The sequence below is a fragment of the Ictidomys tridecemlineatus genome, chromosome 2 (genome assembly GCF_052094955.1).
Source record: "Ictidomys tridecemlineatus isolate mIctTri1 chromosome 2, mIctTri1.hap1, whole genome shotgun sequence".
In the NCBI taxonomy this organism is placed as follows: Eukaryota; Metazoa; Chordata; class Mammalia; order Rodentia; family Sciuridae; genus Ictidomys; species Ictidomys tridecemlineatus.
In genome coordinates, this window is record NC_135478.1 from 161,028,883 (window position 1) to 161,053,949 (window position 25,067).

Sequence of the window (25,067 nt, forward strand, 5' to 3'; positions counted from 1 at the left end):
AAGTGAATTCATCATTTAATTAATAAACAATAATAGAAAAACTGACATCTCTGACATTGGTGTCATATACAAACAAAAAAATTGCAACTAACCTACATTCTTGAAGTCAATGAAAGCTGATAGAAGAATGCAAATTAAAATTTTATCCTGTTAAATAATGTATTAAATAGCTACGGTTACCTGACTTAAAAAGTACAGGCTTGAGTGCTATGGAACTGTGGTCAAAAACTGCTTACTTAGAAAACTCCTTTTTTATCATATAATAGTCAAATTCTAATTTAAATGTACTAAGGAAGTAACATTAAAATAAAGAAACAGGGCTGAGGGTATAACTTAAGTGATAGAGCACATGCTTATTAGCTTCCTGGGTTCAATTCCTAGCATAAGAAAAGGGGGGGGGGCAGGGAGAGACAAAAAGAAAAGAAAAATGGACATTGATTTGAAGAGCAAATGTTCTTATGTTATACTAAAGTGGTCAGCTTTGTTTATACAAATATTTATTTCAATAAAATCTTGGGTATTTCAAACAACTCTGACATCCTGGATATAATGGGAAAAGATACTCTTTAAAGGATGTTGCATCTGTTAGAGGCAGAAAAAAAAATACTATTTCCTGTGTGTTCACCTTGTGTTTAGTCTCCTACATTTATTTTCTTCCCATCAAAGGCATGAGGTAAAACAGGAAAGCTGTAAAGGTAAGCAACAATAGTTATTATAGAAACAGGGTGAATGATCTTTTCTTGGAGATATTTATAGATGGGTAACTGTTTGGGATGTCTAAATTCTTAATAAGGAGAAGATCCTGTTTAACATTTCCCAAATTAAATTCCATGGAATACTAGCAATCCTGTGAAATGTTAATAGGCTTTAAGGAAAAGGTAGTGATAGTCAAATATTTGGGAAACTCACAGAATATTTCTCTTTTGACAGTCACAAAAATTAGAATAAATTTCTAAAGTAAGAAAGCTCTTACAGTATTTGCAAACTGTTTGATCAAGAAATTCTCTTCATGTAAAACTGTTTAATATTTTTCTGCCTGATAGTTCTATGTATTCCTGGAATACTGTCCCTAAAAACATAAATAACATACTAAAATTATGTTAACCCTACCTACTTCAATCACATGGTGAACAAAAAACCCATAAACTTCTGTGAAAACATTTTAAAAGCATGATAGCAAAGAAATGCATTTCCTTTCGGTCCATTACTTGAAGGTTTTAGCTTAATTCACTGAGGCTGTAAGAACATGTCAATTTACATGGTTGGATATACTTTATCTTTCATGTAAAATACGTGTGAGGCACTGGGTTTGATCCTCAGCACTACATAAAAATAAAGAAAGATATTCTATCAACAATTGAAAAAATAAAGAGAGAGAGGGAGAGAATCTTTATATGAAATCAGCTCTGTCCCAACACATTTTTCTAATCTCAGGAACTTCCTTATAGGACTGAGTTAGTTATCTATCACCTGACTTTATTAAGAAGGTCATAGCCCTCTCCTTTTGGATGTGACAATGAAGAGTTAACCCCAATTGCTTTAGAAAGCCTTCCTAATGACTAAGGTTATCCATAATTCCTAGTTTAAAAATTCTACACAGTGAGTTCTAGGTTGAAAAGATGGCAGAATAAGAAGAGGTCTTCTGCAAATATTATACCCTCCCCATAGCAAAAACAATTTCACAGCCATCTATGAATAAAAGTGCCTTTGATGTGGTTCTAGCCCCTCTTGGCTATGATCCTAGATTAGTCTTGCTTGAACAAGGATGCAGAGGGAGACACATCCATCTGAATCCCATAGGCAGTCTTGCCAAACCTCAGACCGACATAATATTTTGAAATGGTTCTGAATCTGGGACTTAACCCCACTCAGCTGGAGACTCAGAATAGTGCTGCCCAGCCACAGACTAGCTGGGAGTCATGCTTGTGCATGTTCCTATGGCAAATTTGGTGAACTCAGTTCCACAGCAACAACTAGAAGAACAATAGAAAAGGATTAACTAGGAATTGCTTTTGGGGGGCAAAAGAGAACACCAAATTGACCAACTTTTAGCTAGGCCATGTCAAAAAAAAAAAAGAGTAAAGTCTCAAATACATAAAATTAGAAATGAACATTAGAACTGATAACACAGAAATATAAAGGATTATAAGAGACCCCTGTAAACAACTATATGCCAGCAAATTGGAAACTCTAGAAGAAATGGATAAAATTCTAGACACATGTAACCTACCCAATGTGAATTACAAAGATAATTGGAATAGACCAATAGTATATGAGGAAGTTGAATTAGTAATAAAAAATTTTCTATCAAAGAAAAGCCCAAAACTCCTGATTCCACTGCTGCATCTGGCCAATATTTAAAGAAGAACTAATAATAACATTTTTCAAACTCTTCTAAAAAAACTGAAGAGAAGGGAACACTTCCAAATTCACATCATGAAACCTGCATTATTCTGATACCAAAACTAAATAATGACACTATAAGAAAAGAAAATTAAAGGCCAATATTCCTGATAAACACAGATGCAAAAATTCTCAACAAAATATTAGTAAGCAAAATTCAACAGCACATTAAAAAAATCATTTATCTTGACCAACTGCAATTTATTTCACAGATACAAGAATGGTTTAACTCATGTGAATCTATAAATGTGACACATCACATTAACAGAATGAAGGATAAAACCCATATGATCATCCTAACAAATGCAGAAAAAGCACTTGACAAAATTGAGCATCCTTTTTATGATAAAAATCTCAACAAATTACACGTAGAAAGAATGTTAGAAACACAGTAACATGCTATATACGACAAACCTTCAGTTACTCAATGGTGAAAAGTTGAAAGCTTTTTCTCTAAATCAGGCACAAGACAAGGTTGCCCATTCTAGACATCATTGTTCAACATAGTACTGGAAGTTCTAGTAGGGCAAATGTGCAAGAAATAGAAAAAAATTCATCCAAACTGAAAAGGAAGACTTTTTGCAGATAACATGATGTGTATATACAGAAAACCCCTAAAGATTCTGGGTTTGGTGGCACACGCCTGTAATCCTAACTGCTCCAGAGGCTGCGAGAGGAGGATTTCGTGTTCAAAGCCAGCCTCAGCAAAAGCAAGGCACTAAGCAACCCAGTGAGACCCTGTCTCTAAATAAAAAAAAATACAAAATAGGGTTGGAGATGTGGCTCAGTGGTCAAGTGCCCCTGAGTTCAATCCCCAGTACCCAAACAAAAACAAAACAAAACAAACCCTTAAGGATGCCATCAAATTAACAACAACTTTCAGAACTGATAAATGAATTTCGTAAAGTAGCAGAATACAATTCAATGCAAGAAAATCTTATCATTTCTATATATAGAATTTACTGTCTGAAAAAAAATCTCATTTAAAATAGTACAAAAAATGCTTAAGAATAAATCTGACCAAAGAGAAAGAACATCATTTGTAAACTGAAAACTATAAAACACTGATGAAAGAAACTAAAAGCTCATATAAATGGCAATATTTTCCATATCCATGAATTGGAGTAATTAAGACTGTTAACATGTCCATACTACAGAAAGTGATCTACAGAGTCAATGTAATCCATATCAAAATTCCAAAGCTATTATTCACATAAATAGAAAAAAACAATACTTTTTTCTATGTGTAATTAGTTACACATGGTGTAATTAGTTACACATGGTAGTGGGATGCATTTTGACACATCATACATAAAATGGAGTATAACTTCTTAATCTTCTGGTTGTACATGATATAGAATTACACAAGTCATGTAATCATATAAGCACATAGGGTAATAATGTCCAATTCATTTTACTATCCTTCCTACCCCCTTACCCCCTCCTTTCCCTTCATTCCCTGATGCCTAATCCAAAGTATATATTTTTCCATAGGTCCCCCACCTGGCCACCACCACTTATTGTGAATTAGCATCTGCATGTCAGAGAAAACATTTGGCCTTTGTTTTTTTGGGGAATGGCTTATTTCACTTAGCATGATAGTCTCCAGCTCCATCCATTTACCTGAAAATGCCATAATTTCATTCTTCCTTAAGGCTGAGTAATATTCCATTGTGTATATGTACCACATTTTCTTTATCCATTCATCTTTTGAAGGTCATCTAGATTGGTTCCATAATTTGGCTATTGTGAATTAAGCTGCTATAAACATTGATGTGGCTGGGTCACTGTAGTATGCTGATTTTAAGTCCTTTGGGTATAAATGGAGGAGCGAGTGGGATAACTGAGTAAAATGGCAGGTCCATTTCAAGTTTTCTGAGGAATCTCCATACTACTTTCCAGAGTGGTTCCACCAATCTGTAGTCCCACTAACTATGTATGAGTGTACCTTTTCCCCCACATCCTCGCCAACATTTGTTGTTATTTGAATTCTTGATAACTTCCATTCTGACTGGAAATATTAGTTTGGATTTGCATTGGAGATATTGAACCTTTTCTCATATATTTGTTGACCATTCATATTTCTTCTGTGAAGTATCTGTTCAGTTCCTTTGCCCATTTATTGTTTTTTTTTTGTGTGTGTGTGTGTGTGTGTTTTCTGAGTTTTTTATATATCCTGGAGACTAATGCTCTATCCTAGATAGAGCACATTTTCTTAATCCATTCATTCTTTGATGTGCATTTGGGTTAATTCCATATCTTGACTATTGTGAATAACATTGCTGAGAACATAAGAGTACAGGTATGTCTTTTACACACTGGTATTTATTTACCCTGGTATTATACCCAGAAGTAAAACTATTAGGTCACATGGTAGTTCTATTTTTAATTTTTTGAGGATCCTCCATCTATTTTCCATAATGACTGTGCCAATTTACATTACTAAGTGCTCCCTTTTCTCCACATTCTTTCCAACACTTGTTATCTTTTGTCTTTTTGATAATAGCCACCCTAACAGACATAACAGGATATTTCTTTATGGTTTTAACTTGCATTTCCCTGATAAGTGATATTTACAGCATTTTTCCATATAGTTTTTGACTTTTAACTTTTGTTGCTTTAAAACACCTTTTCCTAGACCAGTATCAAGAAACTTTCAATAAAAAAAAGAAGATGCTTTTATCCTTTATCCTTTTTATTTCCACCCCCCCTATCCACACCCCCCACTCAAGGATTTATATTTTCAGGTCTTGTGTTTAAGTCCTTCATTTATTTTGGGTTGATGGTTGATGTTTTTATATGGATAAGTGTCAAATCTCTGGTTGTTTTTTTTTTTTTTTTGCATGTACCAGTTTTTTCAGGATCATTTATTGAAGAGACTGTCTTTCCCCATTGTGTTTTCTTCATACCTTTGTCAAAGATCAGTTTGTTATCAGAGTCCTAGGCCAGAGGATCAACTCTGGGGATCCCAACAAATCAGGCCTAACCACTTGCTCCAAAACCAGTGGAAAAAGTAACGGTGAGAAGCAGGAAAGGAACTTTAACCAGTATACTTATTCTAGGAAGACTAAGTGTACCAGAATTTCTTGCCCTGCCTTCAGGGATAGTAATGTGAGCCCTCAGATTATATAGACGAGAGAACCAGAAGTATTCACAGTCAAGTAGTCTTGGCAAAACTGTGGCTTGGCTGATCATTATCTTGAGATGGTCAGGTTGTTGCCTGATGAAGAGTTTTGCTCATCACAGATGTTTATCTATCAGACTTGTTCTTGGAATCCAAGGTGTGAGGCTCAGAGCAGAAGAGACAGATGCAGAGATGCCAAGTGTTCTACATTTATAGTCACAAGTGAAGAGTAAGTGTTTTTAGCAAAAGCAGCCTCTAGATTCTTGTTACAAGTTGATTATAAATGAGTAGATTTATATATGGATTCTCCATTCATTACATTGATCTGTATGTCTGATTCCCTTCCCCCAGTGGAATGCTGTTTCGATTACTAGAACTTTTTAAAAATTTTCTTTTAATTTTTTTTTAGTTGTCAATAGACCTTTATTTTATTTATTTATATGCGGTGCTTAGAATTGCCTAGCCTCACACATGCTAGGCAAGCGCTCTAGTACTGAGCCGCAACCCAGGCCCCGATTACTAGAACTTTGAGTATAACGATCTCATTAGTATGAAACCTGAAAAAGTCAAACTCTGGAAACAGGGTGGTTGCCAAATGCTGGGGGCCAGAGGATAGGGGGTGTGTAGATGTTGGTCAAAGGATACAAAATTTTAGACAGGATGAATGAATTTATATCTACTGTAGAATGCTGGCACTATGATTAATAAAAAAAATATCATTATTATATTAAATGGCTAAGAGAATAGATTTTAAATTATTGTCACCATAAAATAAAAAAGAGTCTGTGAGATAACAGATATCGAATTAGCCTGGTTTAGCCATTCCAAAGTATACATCAAAACATCATGTTAAACATGATGAATGAATATAGTTTTTGTTGATTAAAAAAGATCTAAAAAACAAAACAAAGGGCATACTATTAAAGTTTAGTGTGGGTCTTCATTATGACTTGTATCAGCTAGTATTCATGAATGCTAATGCATCTTTCCCTTTCCAAGTTCGTGTACATAATTTAGCTTTGATATTGTTATTTCCCTTCCCACAAACGTTTGCTTATTTTACCTCATAGTTGTTGCAGATTTTTATGTCCGTTTTTAAAAATTGTGCTAGTATTACTTAAAAAGAATTTAGTACTAAACTGTCTTTGAGCAAGATTAGGATGCACGAAATACTCATAAATATTCGTCAAAATAGAACAGTCTTAAGTCAATGAACATCATTTGTAATGGTTTAGTGAATATTTTTCGAGTCTAGAAAAAAGTTAACACATTAGTTGTTACTGATTTGTGCATTATAGTTAGAAATATTACATTTGAGAAAATTTACTACAGTGTTGCGAAGTATGGACTTAGAAAATCCAATTTTCTGCATCTGAAGATTCCGTACCACTTATCATTGGTTTTGTTATCAGATGTGCTGTCTTCAGTGCTAGTCATAGAAGATATGTTTATTGTTAGTACTGCAGCACTCTGAACAAACTATGTGAGTTGGCTTTTGGAAATTCACTGACTATACCTGTGCGCTGAGAATTCTAGGTTCCCAGCTCCTGGAGTGTGAGAAGACAAATACCCATCTACATGCCACTGATCAATATACCGCTTCTGTTTACCTTTTAAGTGGTGTGAGGAACAGTGTTATACCATGTTAGGATTAGGTGATGAAAGGTTATAAACCAACTTTTGGACTGAGGAAGCAGGGTGAATCGATTATGCAATGAATTATAGTAAGCTTCATATCCTGCAGAAATCAAGTTCCAACATATGAAACTATATGACTTAGCTTCAATTTTCATTTCTATACTTTTCCAGTGCCCCCACTTATATATAATCTATATATCATTTTCTCTAAGTAGAATAAATAGACTTTTTTTTTTTTTTTTTTTATTGTTGGTCATTCAAAACATTACACAGTTCTTAATACATCATCTTTCACAGTTTGATTCAAGTTGGTTATGAACTCCCAACTTTACCCCGTATACAGATTGCTGTTTCACATCAGTTACCCTTCCATTGATTGACATATTGCCTTTCTAGTGTCTGATGTATTCTGCTGTCTGTCCTATTCTCTACTATCCCCCCTCCCCTCCCCTCCCCTCCCCTCCCCTTTTCTCATCCCTGTTTAATGTAAATCTTCTTCTCAAGCTCTTCGTCCTTGCCCTGTCCTTGGTTACTCCCCTTATATCAAAGGGGTCATTTGGTATTTGTTTTTTAACGATTGACTAGCTTCACTTAGCATAATCTGCTCTAATGCCATCCATTTCCCTCCAAATTCTATGATTTTGTCGTTCCTTAATGCAGAGTAATACTCCATTGTGTATAAATGCCACATTTTTTTTATCCATTCATCTATTGAAGGGCATCTAGGCTGATTCCATAATCTTGCTATAGTGAATTGTGCTGCTATGAACATCGTTGTAGCAGTGTCTCTGTAACATGCTCTTATTAGGTCTTTAGGGAATAGACCGAGAAGGGGAATAGCTGGGTCAAATGGTGGTTCCATTCCCAGCTTTCCAAGAAATCTCCATACTGCTTTCCAAATTGGCTGCACCAATTTGCAGTCCCACCAGCAATGAACAAGAGTGCCCTTTTCCCCGCATCCTCTCCAGCACTTATTGTTGTTTGACTTCCTAATGGCTGCCAATCTTACTGGAGTGAGGTGGTATCTTAGGGTAGTTTTGATTTGCATTTCTCTAACTGCTAGCGATGGTGAGCATTTTTTCATGTACTTATTGATTGATTGTATGTCCTCCTCTGAGAACTGTCTGTTCAGGTCCTTGGCCCATTTATTGATTGGGTTATTTGTTATCTTATTGTCTAATTTTTTGAGTTCTTTGTATATTCTGGTTATTAGGGCTCTATCTGAAGTGTGTGGATTAAAGATTTGTTCCCAGGATGTAGGCTCCCTGTTTATCTCTCTTATTGTTTCTTTTGCTGAGAAAAAACTTTTTAGTTTGAGTAAGTCCCATTTGTTGATTCTAGTTATTAACTCTTGCGCTATGGGTGTCCTATTGAGGAATTTGGGGCCCGATCCCACAGTATGTAGATCATAACCAACTTTTTCTTCTATCAGATGCCATGTCTCTGATTTAATATCAAGCTCCTTAATCCATTTTGAGTTAACTTTTGTGCATGGCGAGAGATAGGGGTTCAGATTCATTTTGATGCAAATGGATTTCCAGTTTTCCCAGCACCATTTGTTGAAGATGCTATCCTTCCTCCATTGCATGCTTTTAGCCCCTTTATCAAATATAAGATAGTTGTAGTTTTGTGGATTGGTTTCTGTGTCCTCTATTCTGTACCATTGGTCCACCCGCCTGTTTTGGTACCAGTACCATGCTGTTTTTGTTACTATTGCTCTGTAGTATAGTTTGAAGTCTGGTATCGCTATACCGCCTGATTCACTCTTCTTGCTTAGCATTGTTTTTGCTATTCTGGGTCTTTTATTATTCCATATGAATTTCATGATTCTTTTATCTATTTCTACAAGAAGTTCCATTGGGATTTTGATTGGCATTGCATTGAACTTATAGAGAACTTTTGGTAATATCGCCATTTTGATGATGTTAGTTCTACCTAGAATAAATAGACTTGATACTTTCTGTACATGTCCTTCATTTTTCTGTCGTTGCCTAGGTCTATAATGCTTTTTCATTGTTTATACAAATTCATTCTTATTAGCCTCAAAGCCCAGTACCAATGGGTAATAATCTCTTCCTGGTTCAACTCTACATAACTCTGACATTCCTTAGCATCTTCTACTCTGTAATACAGTTACTTCTGTACCTCTCATGATTTTTAGGCCATAAGATCTGTGATGGAAAGACCAAAACTATTTTTATCCTTTTATTCGATAGCATCAAGAATACATAAGCTTGCACATAGTGGATAAGAAGGTCTGATTGCATTGAGTCTCAGTTCTATCAATAGTTCTCAGATCTGCACTGTTTATAATAATTGGAAAGGAGTGGGATGGGGTGAGATGGGATGCATCCTCATGATTTTGGAGTGATGGGCCCTAGGTCATAAACTGGTAGTGGTTCTCAGCTAATTTTCTAACTTGGTATACGTGATTAATGACCCACACATGTGCAACTAATTCTCAAGGAAATAACCTAGACTTGTTTTTTCCTTTTTATAGACCTTTGGGTATGTATAATGTGGGCTTCCTAACTATAAATTCAGTTTTTCTTTCTTTTATTGATACTGGGAAGATGTAGCTGAAAGGGTGTTAGTACAATCTAATTCTCTCATTTATAATCAGGAAATCTTAACCAGAAGTACGAAGGGCTTATCTAAAATTAGTCAGTTAGAAGCAGAAATAGTATTAAAACGCAGGCCTTCTTATTCCTTGTCCACTAAACTTTTCAATAAACCATATTTTCTATGATAACTGTTGCTAAAAAACTCTATGTCCCAGTTGGCTATCAGCATTATTTTCTTTTTAAAAAATATTTAATTGATTTTATTTTTTAAATACATGACAGGGGAATGCATTGCAATTCTTATTACACATATAGAGCACAATTTTTCATATTTGTTTGTATATACAGTATATTCACACCAATTCATGTCTTCATACATGTACTTTGGATAATGATGTCTATCACATTTCACCATCATTGCTAACTCCCTGCCCCCTCCCTTCCCCTCCTACCTCTCTGCCCTATCTAGAGTTCATCTATTCCTCCCATGCTCCCCCTCCCTATCCCATTATGGGTCAGTCATCTTATATCAGAGAAAACATTTGGCATTTGTTTTTTTGGGATTGGCTAACTTCACTTAGCATTATTTTCTCCAACGCCATCCATTTACTCCATTTACATCCATTACTTTCTACTATGAGTGGGTGCAGACTTACAAAGCTTTCAAAAGTTATTCATAAACCAATTTGTAAGAAATTCTAATGGTGCTTTCCAACTCTCCCACCTTTTCCTTTCTCTTTCCCGCTCCATTTGAGGAAATTAGTTGTGCTTTAGCAAAGATAGCTTGATTTATATTATGTTACAGTTCAACAACAGTTTCTGCTAATAATTGCTTTATAATGGTAATTACAATTAGCTGTGTACAAGATATTTTCTTTTCTAATTGGCTATTACTGGTGAATAGCAAGTTGTTACACAACTGAAGGCTATGTTAAATAAATAACCACAATTACAATTCTGAGGTCTGTAATGGTAAACGAGCAAATATAAGTATTTGGATAAAAACATTATTATTATTTTTTTCTTTTTTAAGGGCAAGGTCTCTGTCATTAATTTCAGGGAGGGGAAGGTTCATGTTTCAGTTACGAAAAAACAGGAAATAAGGGCAGTGTTAGAGAAACCAGGAGATAGAATGTGAATTTCATTTCTTTAAAAAATAAGCACATTTAAAATCCTTGGTATGCTAAGGTCCTCAGATAATTCTAATGGATAATTCTAATGGAAGATTCTAATGGATCTACTTCTTTCAAGTATGATAAGGAAACATGATTCTCTCCAATTAACTCCGGTAAGACAGGAATTCCAAGCCTTGTCAACTACAATGAAATGTCCCCGTTGATAAAGCCAGGATTATTTTTCATTTGTGTCCCTTAGAGCACCTCACACAGCGTTGGTCCACAGGTACCAATCAATAGTAAATGCCATCACAATATGACACTGTCCCTGAGGATGAAGTAAAAATGTATATGATAGTCCTTGGCTTTAAGGGGTTTGCATATATAACCAGGGACTTGTCTTGATTCTAGCTCTAATGTATTTTTTTCTGTCTTTTGAGATGGAGTCTCGGAGTCTCAAAAGTCTCACTATGTTACTCATTAACTCTCAATTCTTCTGCCTCGGTCTCCCAAATACTTTTTATGTTCTTTGATTAGTCTATATCACTTTAAAATTATATCCAGACTTTGGTAGTAGTAGCAACAGGAGCAGCTATGATAATAATCAGATCATATGATTTGCTCAAGGTAACAGAGCTTTTAATTAATAGTCCCTTTTGATTCCAGTTTGTCTCATTTCAAAGCCTGTACTTCTACCCACCATTGCCTCTTGTAATAGACCTTCATCAGTAGCATTATTCATCCCTATTTTTCATCACATCAAGAATGCTGTCACTTACACCAACTGTTATGGTTTGGATCTGAAATAACCCCCAAAGGAGCATATGTTGAAGGCTTGGTCCCCACTTTAGCAATGTACAGAGGTTAGACTTTTAGGAAATGATAAGGATAGAGCTTTCAAATCCTCTCAGTGGATTTCCACTGATGAATTCATAATCTGAATGTACTATCGGGAGATGGACTATTGGAAGATGGTGGAAACTGTAAAAGCTGAACCTAGTTGAAGGGAAAGTTTTTTGGGGGCATGGCCCTGGGGATTGTATCTTGTTTCTGGCTCCTTCCTCTCTCTCTCTCTCTCTCTCTCTCTCTCTCTCTCTCTCTCTCTCTCTCTCTCTCTCTCTCTCTCTCTGTCTTTTCCTGGCTGCTATGGATGTCAGCACTTTTCTTTCCTCTTCCACCATGTTTCCACTTCACCATAGGTCTGAAAGCAATGAAGTCAGCTGACCATTGACTGAAACCTCTGAAACCATGAGCCAAAATAAACTTGTGTCCTTTAAGTTGATTTTTATCAGATACTTTGTCATATCAACAAAAAAGTTGACTAACACATCACCTTACTCAACTGTGTAATGATACCAGCACTATTTTCCTGATGATATTAAGGCTCAGAGAGGTTACATAATTTTTCTCAAGTTTACACTAATACAAATAGAAAATCAGGGTTTGGGATTCAAGTCTTCTGACTCCTATTCCAGTTTTTCTTTCCATATGTTTTATTTAGTTAATATATTTATTATTTAAAATACACTACCTGCAGAGAAAGCCTCACAGAATCCTACTTGGTATTACTTAAAATATTCTATCACTTTTCAATTGTTGATTCCCCCTTCTCCCATTAAATCCTACTTAGCTTTAGAAAATTTTTCTTGGTTTCTAGGGCTAAGAACAACAATACAACCCCAGTTGACTCTCTCACAAATGAATGCTCTTGGTCACAATGAATATTAAGTTGAGATGTAAACAGAAACAGAAGACACATCAGTCATATTCATCACAACTTTTGAAAAAAGCTCCCCTGCTCATCTTTGGATCAAGTAGGTCAGTAGAACACACTTGTTTCAGCTAAAGGTGGCAAGTCTTGGGTATTGTCAGTGAAATGGCAATTCAATCAGTCCGATATATTTATTAGTAAGTCATAGCAACATGAACCCTAATTCTGTGTCAAAATTTCTAAGAAAAGCTAATAAGAGTATTTAAAGATTCAGCTGTTGGTGATGACAGTTAATGTACATTGCCTGATTCTACACACCATAATTGATGTTTAGAAGAAAGTATTATCTCTATTACATGAACCTGATAAACATCACCAATCCAGTTGTTTTTCTTCAAGATGAAAGTATATGCACATGTGTTGTGAAGGGCAATGCTACTTGATTGTATGAACAATAGGTCTGTGTCAACATGAGAAGTACATGTAAATTCATTATCTGATAAAAGTACCCACACATGCTTCAAATGAAATCTGATCATGAGTGCAAAAGGTATATCAAAATCATCATTTGTATCACCTCTGACATACATGCCAAATATGTGCATATACTTATAACTGAAACACTAGTCACAATTTATTGAAGACCAAGCTACTATATCTACTATGTTCCTGAGTCATTTCAGCACACAGATATGATATTACTCTTATTATAGAAGAGAAATTAAGGTTCAGATGTTAGCTGACCTGTGACTGGTAAGTAACTAGGATTTCATCACAGATTGGCCTTTGAATTTTTTCACTGTATCATACTGCCTTGTGATAGTAACATTAGTTTTAAAACACATTTATGTTCAAGAAAGTCTATTTCAGACTTCATTGAACGGAAGTTAGTTACTATTACAAATCATTATACTAGTGCATAGGATAAAAGTTCTCTCTCAGTAAGTGATCTTGTACAAAGTCACTCTTTGAATCAGTTTTCTCATTTATAAATAAAAGGGATAATAATACCTCAGGGGTGGAAGCATTTGAAACAGTACCTGGTAGAGTTAGTACTTAACAGATGTTAGCTATTATCATCAGCATCATTATTATAAGATCCCTTTTTATAATGGCTTCTCTCTTAGTATCCTATATAAGATGGGTCCTGTGCATTTATTATAGGAAAGTCAAAGAATGTTTTGTATTAAGTTCCCTTTCAAATTTATACCAAACAAGAATTAGAAGACTAGGTTTCTGCATTTCTCTTTCTTCTGTTACATTCTTTGGTTTATTAATTGCAAGGCCTTCCCAGTATACAAGGTTACCCTCTTGAAGACTCAGTGAATGTGTGGGAGTGGGAAGGTGGCAGCACTATGTAGGGGTGAGGAATGATAAAGAAGATAATATAAAGGGCTTTCAGAACACATAGTTGGAATACCAGTACACAGCACTAAAAGATCCTCTAACAGCCCCCAAATTCCAAGAGAGCATTGGCAGCATAAGCAGTTATCACCAGCACATTCCTAAGTTTCCCCTGGGTTACACAATTTAGATTGTTCCTTAAGTGAATAGAGCATCAGAGCGCAGGCAGTTTTATAGTTCAATTGGGCATATCTTTATGAAGAAAGCAACAAATGTTTAATGAGGTCCAGCTTTATTATAGCAAATATTCTGGACTTTACTAAATACATAACTCAATAAAATAATCACAGTAATTCTGCAAGGTAGAACATGTAGTACACAATATATACTAAATATTTTCATTAATGTGATAGCATATACAATAAATCTATGTTAAGCAGCTATTAAATATCAGAATTGAAATTTATATGTTTTCCAAAATAGGGTCTAGTCTGGTTTCCATTGTCATGCCAAATATATGAGAATGGACAATGCTGATAAATGGAAATAGGATGAGAGCCTATAGATACTGGGTAACAGCTATACAGATGATGGAAGACAGATTTCAAGGTTTCATGTGGTGAGTCATTTGTTTATGGGTTGCAGGTTATAAAGTCCAGACCTAAAGCATCCTTTAAAAATGCAATCATTATATAAACACTAAAACTTTACTTTTGAAAAACAATGAAGAACTATATGGAAATGCTAACTATGATTAGTTATGACAGAAAATCGTTTTCCTGATATACTTTGTACTTCTAATTGGTATGCATGTTTCACAAGCATAAAATATCTACTAGTTTTTATTTTAATTCCTCTGCTTAAAATAGTTGCCATTCTAAATACTTTAAATAAATTTCAAACAGATTATAAACATTAAGCTGTTATGGAATGTTTATTACATGAACCTATGATAAACACTGGATAAATAAAAGTAGAATAAGACAACTCTTGTCTTCAAGAAGTTCACAGTCCAGTGCAATAGAAAAAGTTGTCAACAAATAACTATTTTGATATGGTAAATAGATAACAGACATATGGGAAAGGAAGCAGGTGACTGAAGGTGAGGCTAGAAAAGTAGATGAAATGTCACACAGACAATATGGAGTTAGTTATAAATGTTGCTGAGTTAATGAAGATTTCAAGACTCATGAATATACTTGTTTTAGAATACAGATTAAGGGAGATAAAATTAAGACTTAGATCAAGGGGAAGGTTTTTCAACTGTCCAGACTAGAATACTGTTCTGATTGAACATTTATTAAACATTGACAATGTGCCAAGAACAGGATTGGGCAAACCAAAACAAAGTTTGGTTCTCAAAAGCATAATCCTAGAGGTGAGGGGGACATAGGTTAAGTTAGCTGTGATGGTAAGGGTGAGAAACAGAATAGTGCTTGTAGAAATGAAGCAAAGGGACAGATTCAAAATACAGTTCAAGTACAGGAAAGTAAGACTTGGTAACTAACAGAATTCAGAATCTGAGGGCAAGACAGAAATCAAAGATGTTTTTAGCTCAGATTTGACTCTAAGTGCTACACTCCCCCACTTCTTCCAGAGACATCACAAATGAGATATTAACGCCTCCAAAAGACAAACAATATAAATCCAAATATTACCATAATCATCATTTATTGGGCATATATTTGGAGAGAGAAAAGATTTTTGTCAGAATATTGCAAATAGAGGTACTAGTTAACAATTTCAGAAGAAATCATCCCAGTCATAAAATACTCCTAAAACTATTGTCAATACTAAACCATAGATATATTCTTATTGACTTCTTACTAGAAACAGGAAAAGAACAAATATCAGCAATGTACGCCCAAGTGTGAGAGATGTTTTACCTATTTATTATTATTATTATTTTGTTTTGTGGTGCTAGGGATTGAACCCAGGGCCTTGTACATGCTAGGCAAGTCCCCAGCTAAGTTCCCAGCATCAATTTATTATCTGGAAATTTGGGGAACAATATGAAATCTGAATTCTGTTCAAATGTATGGAAATCACTGTTGTAAAAGACTTGGTCTGAGATCCAATCAATTTAGGGCCCTTCCTGGAGACAGACGGAGCTGTAGGAAGCCAGGCAACAAAATGGTCTCAGTGAAGTTACCAGCTGTATCTGTCTACACATCACTCTGCGACTCATTCTAGAAGAATTTTGTAGAACTGCAAGGATTTCTATTAAAAAATTCTTAGGTCCCTCTATCCCAGGATATCAAATATAAAGATTGAGATTTTAATTAGAGCTAGAGGGAAACCTCTTAAAGGTGGCAGTTTTCAAGAAATTAAAAAAATATACGATTTTACAGAGAAAGATATACTTGATAACCTAAGTGGCTGACTAACCAAAGTAATAAATATACTTCTAATATAATTATTTCACTTAAAATTTGCATCACACCTTGCTGGCTTTGAAAAGAATTTTGATAAAGTCACAGAATGACACATACATTATTAAGGGGAAAGCTTAATAAAAACTTTACCTTATAAGAATGACATAGAAACCAACCAATAAGCTCTCCTATTGACTGCTACAAGTCAATGAGAAGACTGGGTAGTTCTGAACCAGGGTAAGGAATTCTTTTATGTTACCAACACTGCAAATTCATTGCTATTCAATACTTCCGATGAGAACGAGTTGAAGCTTAAAATTAAGCTTTCTATTTAGTTACTTAATTCAATCCAATAATCATTTAAGTATCAGCCATAGATTAATGATTTCCTCACAGTTAGTGAGGATTTGTATATTACTGGCGAAAATATTATGCTGAATAACTTTTAAGAGGGAAATCTGGCATCTATCAAAATTTTAAAAATTCAAAAGTAACCTTGGATTCAACAATTCCTGACAAAATAAATAGCCACTAGAGAAGGGTCTATGTATATAAAGATATTCACTGCAACAATATTGAAAAAGTAAAGCCACCTCTATGTTTGTTAACATGGGAATGGTTAAAGTATAAAACATCCATATTATGGAATCTGAGTGCAGTTCTTAAAAAAAACAGAAACAAAAAATATACTGATATGGAAGAGTTTTATGATAGATAATAAGAGAAAGAAGCAAGTTGCAGATCTTTGAATTTACTAAAATTATTCCTATTTAAAAAAAATTGAAACCATATAAATGTCATACAAGAAAATGTCAAAAAAAATCTATGCATCAAACTGTTACAGCTAATAACTTTGGTAATGAGGCTGTATGGTGGAAGAACTTTTCTTCACACACCTCTGAATGAATTGAAATGTTTAAAATGAAACATATTTTTATAAAAATTATACACATCTATAAATATATATATTTCTTTTTTTGGTACCAGAGATTGAACCCAGGGGCACTTAACCACTGAGTCATATCTCCAGTTCTTTTTATTTTTTTATTTTGAGACAGGGTTTAGCTAAGTTGCTGGTGTTCAACTTGCCATCCTTGTGTCTCAGACTCTCTAGCTGCTGGGATTACAGACATATACCCTTGGGCCTGGCAACATTCATAATTTTAAGATAATCAATGATTTTTGAGAATTGTATGATTTTGGAAGGCATATCCATGAGCTGAATTCAGAGTTTAATTTGATTAAAGATTCCATCTTTACTTCTTAAACTAGCGGCCTTCTGGAACTTTGAAGAATATGGAAATCCTAATAGTCTGTTAGTATTAGATAAGAGCTGAACATATGGTCAACCAATGAAAAAGGAGTGGGGTAAGTTTATATTTAACTCACAAGACTATCAATTGATAAGTACTGAAATTAGAATTCCACCGATGGGAGTTGGGAAGAATCTGCACTTAAATCTCTGCGCTGTTGAGATAAAAACTTTATACTAAATGTTAACTTTGCTGTGAAGGTAAAACACAAAGAAGGCGGAAAACCTCAACAAAGACTGAGAACCAAATTTAAGTCCCAAATCATATCCATTAGAGAAAGACAATCTGTTACATTAAGTTATACACCAAGGCAAAAAAAGGGGTGGGACAGGGAAAGACTTAAAAGGAGTCCCATACATCATCTACCTGCAGCTTTCAGAGTTTGATTTATGGTCACTACTAGTAGGTCAGAGGTCAACATAGAGTGGGGTAGAGACCAAGTAGCTGTGATGGTTTTCATAACCCTCTTTAAGTGTTCTCTGAAGTCACAGGTGCAAATCTTCCACGTCCCAAGAAGATTTCCTAGGCTCCACATTCAATATGGGAGAATGCACAGAGCAGTCAACAGACTACTAATATGGTCCAGTTGGCATCCAGTTGGCAACTAATATGTAGTGGAGAGCAGTGACCAGTCAGCAACTGGAAACCCTTCCCAAACCAAATAAAACACAACTCCGAGGAGGCCAAATCCAACAGTGCTCGCGAGGAAAAGGAGCTGCTAATCCCAGAATTATAATCACACGCGCGAATCGGAGCTGGTCCACACCCCCCCCCCCCACTGGCAAGTGCAAAGCTGGGAGCTCCAAACCGGAAGACAAATGCCCACAGCGCTTCCCAAATTGCGAGGAATGTCATTTCATCCCGTTTTCTACGCCCTCCCGGGATCGATCTGCCAAATAGCCGTCTTGGACCCCGCCCCTCATCCCAATAGGTTCTGCCAGTGGTCTCCTCGCGCCCAGGTGGTCTCAGAGCTGAAGGGCTCCCAGGGTCCTATTGGCAGTAAGCTGCAGTCGGGGGATGAAGAGAGGAAAACAAATCGCCTGCACCTGAGGGCACCATACTCACCTTCACAGTCTACACCTGCGACTCCACTGCAGTTCTCACGATCTTGTTCCTCCAGTCCGGCAACAGCCCCCTGGGTCTTGGGGGCAGCCATTTCTCAGCTTAGCAAAAAAGGGAGGGCCACCGGGCGGAGCCGGACAGGGGCGGGTCGGTACCAATAGAAATGTGACTGGAGGTGAACGCCTCCTCCACGCGCCGTTTCCTCCACGCCTACGCCGCGCTGTCACGGCCTGGACCAATAGGATGTGGCGAGCGGACTCTAATCCCCTCCCCTTACCGCTACTACCACGCCCCCATCCGTGATGGAGAGACAGAGAACTACAAGTCCCGGCGTGCTGCGGGGGCCCTGGGAAGAGTGGGCTGGTAGAGGCACTGACGGGCGGGGGTGCGCCGGAGAGTGCCCCGGCGTGTTCGCTTAGTTCAGTGAATCAGAACAATGACTGCGCCGCCGGGTCCCCGGGAGCGCGTCGGGAGACTGTGAGCAGCTGCTGCCGGGAGAGCGGCGGGCGGCGCAGCCTCGGTGGCGCGGTGTCAACGCCAGGCTTGAGAGCTGCTAGCACAGACCCTGCCCAGCGCCCGCAGCCCGCGCGGGGCTGCCGGGCTCCTGCGCTTGCAGCCGCTACTCGCGAGCTGTGCATTGTTGTGAGCTGGTTGAGGGGCGCGGGGATTACAAAGCCTGGAAACCCCGGAGCCCCCCTTTAGCCATGTGGATACCTACGGAGCACGAGAAATACGGCGTGGGTGAGTCTCCGCCGGGCGAACTTTTATTGGGCTTTGGCCGGAGCTGGTGCGCATTTCTCGTCCTTGCCCTCGCGCCCCTCCAGCTCCGCCGGGCTGGAAATGCCTAATCCTGGCATCGTGCGGTGGGTTTGGGGCTTTGCGGAGGGAGCTCCGGACGAAGTGGGTACGCGCCGGGGTTTCTCATCCCACCGCTGGCTTGGCGTGCCCTGAACCGGACCCCAAGCGCCGGGACGGCTGGGGAAGCGCGCGGCCCGCCCGCCCGCTCGGGGCTCTGCCTGCAGAGTTTGGAGTGGCGACGGGGCGCGTTGTGTGTCAAGTTGGAAGAGGAGGCCAACAGGGTTCTTCTCCTTCCATACCCTTCTTGCCCAAAGCGGCAGAGCGACGGCAATGGGCCTCAACGATTTCCCAGGGCGGTGAGGGAGACGACAATCCCGCGGCGAGAACGTCCCTCAACAGTAGGGAAGCGCAGAAATCCCTCAGGATGGGGTTAGCATTCCCGAAGTGCGGAATGTGGCATAGTCCTCTAAAGACCCGCTCTGACAGACCGAGCCCGGTCCGAGCCTCCTTCGTTCCCCCCGATGTTTGGGGTGTGTGTTTGGGGTCGGGGGATTGGCAAATTTCAACATCTGTGCCTCTCGGCTGTTTGGTTTTTGGAGGGGAACCGATATTTCGGCAGTGTTTTCACTTCTGACCACCTTCTCCACTCAGGGCAAGCGCAGCGGGGGTGGCCGTGGAGGATGGCTGTAGAGTGATAATGGGGAGGAGGGTCAGAACGCCTGGATCTTCGAGGCAGGGAGACAGGTTTTAGGAAAGGACTCTGCTGACACTGGTGTTGAGAGAAAAAGGAACAGGGTAGTGCTCGCTTTTCTGTGCAAAGGTGAACAACAAAGGACATTAATGTTGACTGATGAATACAGGAGTCTCCCTTCCTTTCCCTCCTCCCTTTTCAGGCAGATTACAGTTCCCGTTTTTGTTGTTTGATATCAGCTGGGTCGCCCCTTGACAGTTACTCCTTTTAGGGTTGAGACTATTAAGCCAGACTCCCTGGCAAGCCTGAAGCAACCAAATGCAATTATAATCTCCCAGAAGGTCTAACACACAGAGAGAACATTATGGATTTTACTAACAATCTTTTATTTCCTATAATGCCCCGTCCTGTCCATTGACGTACTTATTTTTATTTGGGACAGTGATTTAGATATGTGTGATATCTGATTTTGTTTGAAATTCAGTTTCCTGAAATTAAAAAAAATCTACAAAGCCTTTGCAGGAAGTCATAGTTACCGGGGATTCCTGCATCACCCCTCCCCCCCCCCCCCCCCCCCCCCCCCGCCCAGCTTCACCTGGGGATAGGTCTTTGGAGTTCACTGAAAGGACTGTTTAAGCATCCCCATATTTTTTTACATTGGGTTTCTTTCTGGACTGTGACCAGTTAGCAAGACAATAGTTTGTCCTGGACCCACCTTTGAGAAAGGCTTCCAGCTTTCCCTCTCTTCAAAGTGTAAAGGGAACCTTTGCCAAGCTCTCTACTGGGGAGAAGTAGATGTTGGTGGTTGTTTTCCTTCTCCTTACTCTCCTCATTGGGGGGGGGGGCGGTGTTAACCCTTGCTAGGGAGAAGACATTGCCTTGGGTGAACTGGTGATGAACCAGAGGATATCACCTCATAATGGACCTTAACACAGTGCAGGAAGTACAGACCCATCCAGGCAATACTATCCTGCTTGGAGCTGATCCCAGATGTTGCTTTCTTCCAAGTGTTAAATTATACAGATTATGAGCGGGATTTATTTTCTTGATTTCTTTATGTGCCAGGTCACAGCTGGGCTGCTGGTATCGATTAGTTCATCTCTTGCCTTTCTTTACATGCTGTGGGCAGAGGCTTAAAAACCACTCTGGGATTTCTTGGAATTGCATACCGGATATTATCAGTCAACTGTTTTGGGCTGCCACAGACTACTGGGTTTTGGTTGTGATTTGGTTGCAGAGTAGGGGAGGTAGAAGGGCCTGAGCATACATATTTGGGAAAAGGAGGTTGAGTGAGGATTGAGATAAGGGGCAAGAGAAAAGAGGGTTCTTCTACCCAAAATTATTGCTATCGTTCTCCTTTATGCAGTATCATATGTACAGGAATGTTAATTATCTTTTAATATTACATTTTGAGCATTTGGCTTGTGGAATGCTGAGCTGTTTTTTAGAATCCATCTGTTAGGTGTGTGTGTGTGTGGTGAAAATTTTGCTAGGATACTTATGATGTGTGGACTTTATTTCTCACCATGGAGAGTACTATTTGTAGCTGCTTATACTGCAAGTTATTTTTTTTTTAAACCTTGGTTGGTGTGTGCATTTCTCTCATTTAGTTCTTATAAATAGTAAAGATTTTTTATGGGCTCAGATGTTTGGCTGATACCAGGTATAGTAGTAATTCAGTTTCTTCATTCTTTGAAATAAGTCAATCTTAGTAACTTAGAATATCTGAAGTAAATCTATGCAAACTGTTTTTTCACTGATATTTATGTACCATCTTCTATGTATGGGATACTTATGTCTATAATTTTTGATTAAATTTCAAGTAATATATTAAAAATATAAATAAAATTAATTTTATAATCATAGTAAGATTTATCAGAAATTCTTTTTCAAATTTGATACATGTCTACTATTTCCTCCACGTAAATGACCATACACTTCAAATAGTGTATGGTCAGTCATATTCCTGAGTGTTATGATTCTAGGGCAAGACATAGTGATAAAACTATAGTACTGAAAGACAGGGAATGTTCTCTTTTTAAAAACTTATTAGCAAGGATTGGAGATATAGTTTACTGATAGAGCACTTTCCCTAGCATTTGTGAGGTCTTATGTTCATCTCCAGTTCTGGGGGAAAAAAAAAAAGCAAATTAGTAAGCACAATGGTAGGCATGTTTTATTGGGTAACTCTAATTAGTTTCTGTTCCTGTCTAGATTCTGTTGTCAGCTATGTGACCTTAGATAAGTTGCTTAATCTTTCTGAGTCCTAGCCCTTAGGTCTGTTCTACCTAAGGTCCTTCCCAGTTCTAATTCTGTGGATTACTTCCAACCAAATGTGTTCTTTGGTTAGAAAAACATGTCCATTGTGTAGAGATTGTTATGAGTGAGAAACTTTTGTTGTGACATGTGCCACATGGTTTTAAACTAAGATCAGAGGTAAGTGAATGCTACCTGGCAAGCTATCAGAACCAAGGTGACTGTTGTTCACTTTCTCAATCTGTTCAATTCTCTCTCTCCAGTAGTAGTTCCATGGGCAGTGACTAAAGCATTTTTGATCTCCCACTCAAAAATTTCCTCACGATCACTATCTGCCTCTTGCATGTCCTCATCTGTCAAGCTCCTACCTCCCTTAATGTGGTGAGGATTCTTCACAGAGAAGGTTAAAACCATTGCAGATATGTTTGTGCTCATTTGTCTAATAGGCATTTTTTTTTGCGTAGTGTTTGTAGGTGAGCCAGTGAGTCTTCCTGAGCTGCAGCCCACACCCTCTCACACCTAGCCAGATGTTTTACATATGTGAGCCTGGTTAAGCTTGGCAAGAGAATGTAGGTTGGAAAACAAAATCAGCAATAAATCCATGAGCCTTACAGGAAACAAAATTAAGAGCAAGCTAATCTGACAGTCATGAGAGTCTTTTTAAAAATAAAGTATTAAGAGTCCTAATGTCATTGAGTCCTTACAAATATTCTTGTCCTGTCTTTCTCTGCAAGCATGTGTGTGTGAGTGTGAGTGTGTGTGTGTGTGTGTGTGTTTAAACTTATCTGAGTAGGAATCACATTCCTTTTTAAAATCCCTTCTGTTTTAGGAAAAGGAGATAGGTACCTCCTCTTTTCTATTCAGGATCTTCAGAATCTTCCTTCAGAAGGTTGCTTTAATGGTAGCTCCTTAGAGAGAGTCTGATGGGCTTACACCTTCAGTCTTACTTTTCAGTTTTTCAGCTAAGGATTCCTGTTTGTGGTACCGTGTTGTAGTTAGATTATACAGGATCTAAATAGTGGTGTGCTGCTTGGGATTGTTTGTGACATTTAGAGCCTGACACAGGATTCTGAACTTCCAGTGGGAAGAGAAGAGGAATGATTTATACCTCCAAGTAAAGTACCATTGAAGGGCTGTGCAGATCTGGTGGCAGCTGATGATTCCACCCTCCTGTGGGAATAGCCTATAAAAATGTTTCCCTCTTTCGGTCATTCTCCTAAGTGATGATTCTTTCACAAGGTCGCCATGGTAACATAAAGTTGATGCCCTTCCTCTCTGGTCTTTTTTTTTTTTCCCTTCAGAATCTGTTATGGTAGGTGCCACAAAAGAGATTATAAAATTTCAACAAGTTTAGGTTTTTCTGTCGTTAGCTGTTCTCATTACTAAGAGGATATAACACTTTTAGAATTATTTTTGACCTTTATGCTATGAGTACATGTGTCAGAGAAACATTAACACTAAGGAAATTCAAACAAAATGCTGATAAATATAATATTAATGTGTTTCATGGTTGAAAAAGTGTGAAAATTTTTTTTTTCGAGTTTACCCTCTGAAACAGAAGGACAACTTCCTTGTATGAGATGAGGAAATAATTTCAGAGAGTTCATTCTAGATCAGCAGTTTTTAATCTTGTTTGACTATCATCTCTAAAAGGAATACATTTAATTTCCTGGCCCAGCTTATACATAAACACTATCTAATACCACCCCACAATACAACCAAAACCATATTTGTTCATACCCTGTGTGATCTATTATTTTTCACTCAAAAAAGATGTTGATCATTAACTGACTCAGTGACATTGAAGGGTCCTGACCCGTTGTTTGAAAACTCTGCTCTAAATGCTACATGTGTGAAACTGGAAGGTTTGAAGTCAGACTCCTTAGATTTTTGTTAAGTTCCTTTCATGTTGTTGGCACAGTGTTGATGGGTAGTTTTTTTTTTCTCCTTCTGTTTTTAACAGTCACTTATTTGTATTTATTTTGACTTAGAATTTACTTATATTTTTTTCTTCAATGAAGGTCTTTTTTTATATAATATTTCTCATTAAAGGTGGATTGAATATTCAAAGCCATTACATATATTGTATAAGTTGTCTCTCTAAGTTCATGTGTGTTTTGCTACTAAGTTCTTTTTGCCCACCATTGGAATTAACTGCATAGTGACCATTTTGGTCTGTTTTTTACTATTGCATTTGACAATTCTCTTGGATCACTGTAACAGAAGAATTCATGCAAAGTATCTTTGGAGTCATATAGCCAATTATAGGACCACTACCCATCATTCTTTGTGCCTTTTTTATTTTGCTGATTATTTTTAGACCAACAAGGTGGCTAGTATAACTTTTTTTTTTTTAAACTGAACTGGTAAGTATATTTGGCCAGAGGATGGTAGGACAAAAGAATAAAGCAGTACAGTTCTCCAAGCCTATTTCCATTTAAGCAATTTAAACTTAAGAAACAACTGTTATCCTCTCTGGCATTAAAAAAAAATGTGTTCTAAGATATCACTGAATATACTAATTAAATAAAAATCACACAAAAAAAGTTTCAATACCTTTTGGTGTCTTGGTTGCAATAAAACTAATATGCAGTACAATGCTGATTGTATTGGAAATAAATGTGATCCTTTTTGCAAACTGTAATTTTTATATTATAAATAACAAAAATATAT

The 25,067-nt window shown here is 37.5% G+C and overlaps 2 protein-coding genes across 8 annotated transcripts in view; one reads left to right on the forward strand and one right to left on the reverse strand.

The window, feature by feature from the left end:
* The window catches only part of Znf277 (zinc finger protein 277), a 192,088-nt gene extending 173,278 nt beyond the window's left edge, over positions 1-18,810 (reverse strand). For all 4 annotated transcript variants that reach the window (XM_078040065.1, XM_078040064.1, XM_078040063.1 and 1 more), the window contains exon 1: positions 18,653-18,810. In XM_078040065.1, coding sequence (XP_077896191.1) covers positions 18,653-18,743 — 91 coding nt within the window. In that variant the 5' untranslated portion in view covers positions 18,744-18,810. The remainder of the gene's footprint in view (positions 1-18,652) is intronic.
* A 172-nt stretch (positions 18,811-18,982) lies between these two features.
* Dock4 (dedicator of cytokinesis 4) overlaps positions 18,983-25,067 on the forward strand; it is a 437,803-nt gene continuing 431,718 nt past the window's right edge. For 3 of the 4 annotated variants that reach the window (XM_078040058.1, XM_078040060.1, XM_078040059.1), the window contains exon 1: positions 18,984-19,390. In XM_078040058.1, the coding sequence (XP_077896184.1) occupies positions 19,354-19,390 (37 nt within the window). In that variant the 5' untranslated portion in view covers positions 18,984-19,353. Of the gene's footprint in view, positions 19,391-25,067 lie in introns of all 4 variants that reach the window. The other variant, XM_078040061.1, reaches the window with a different exon arrangement.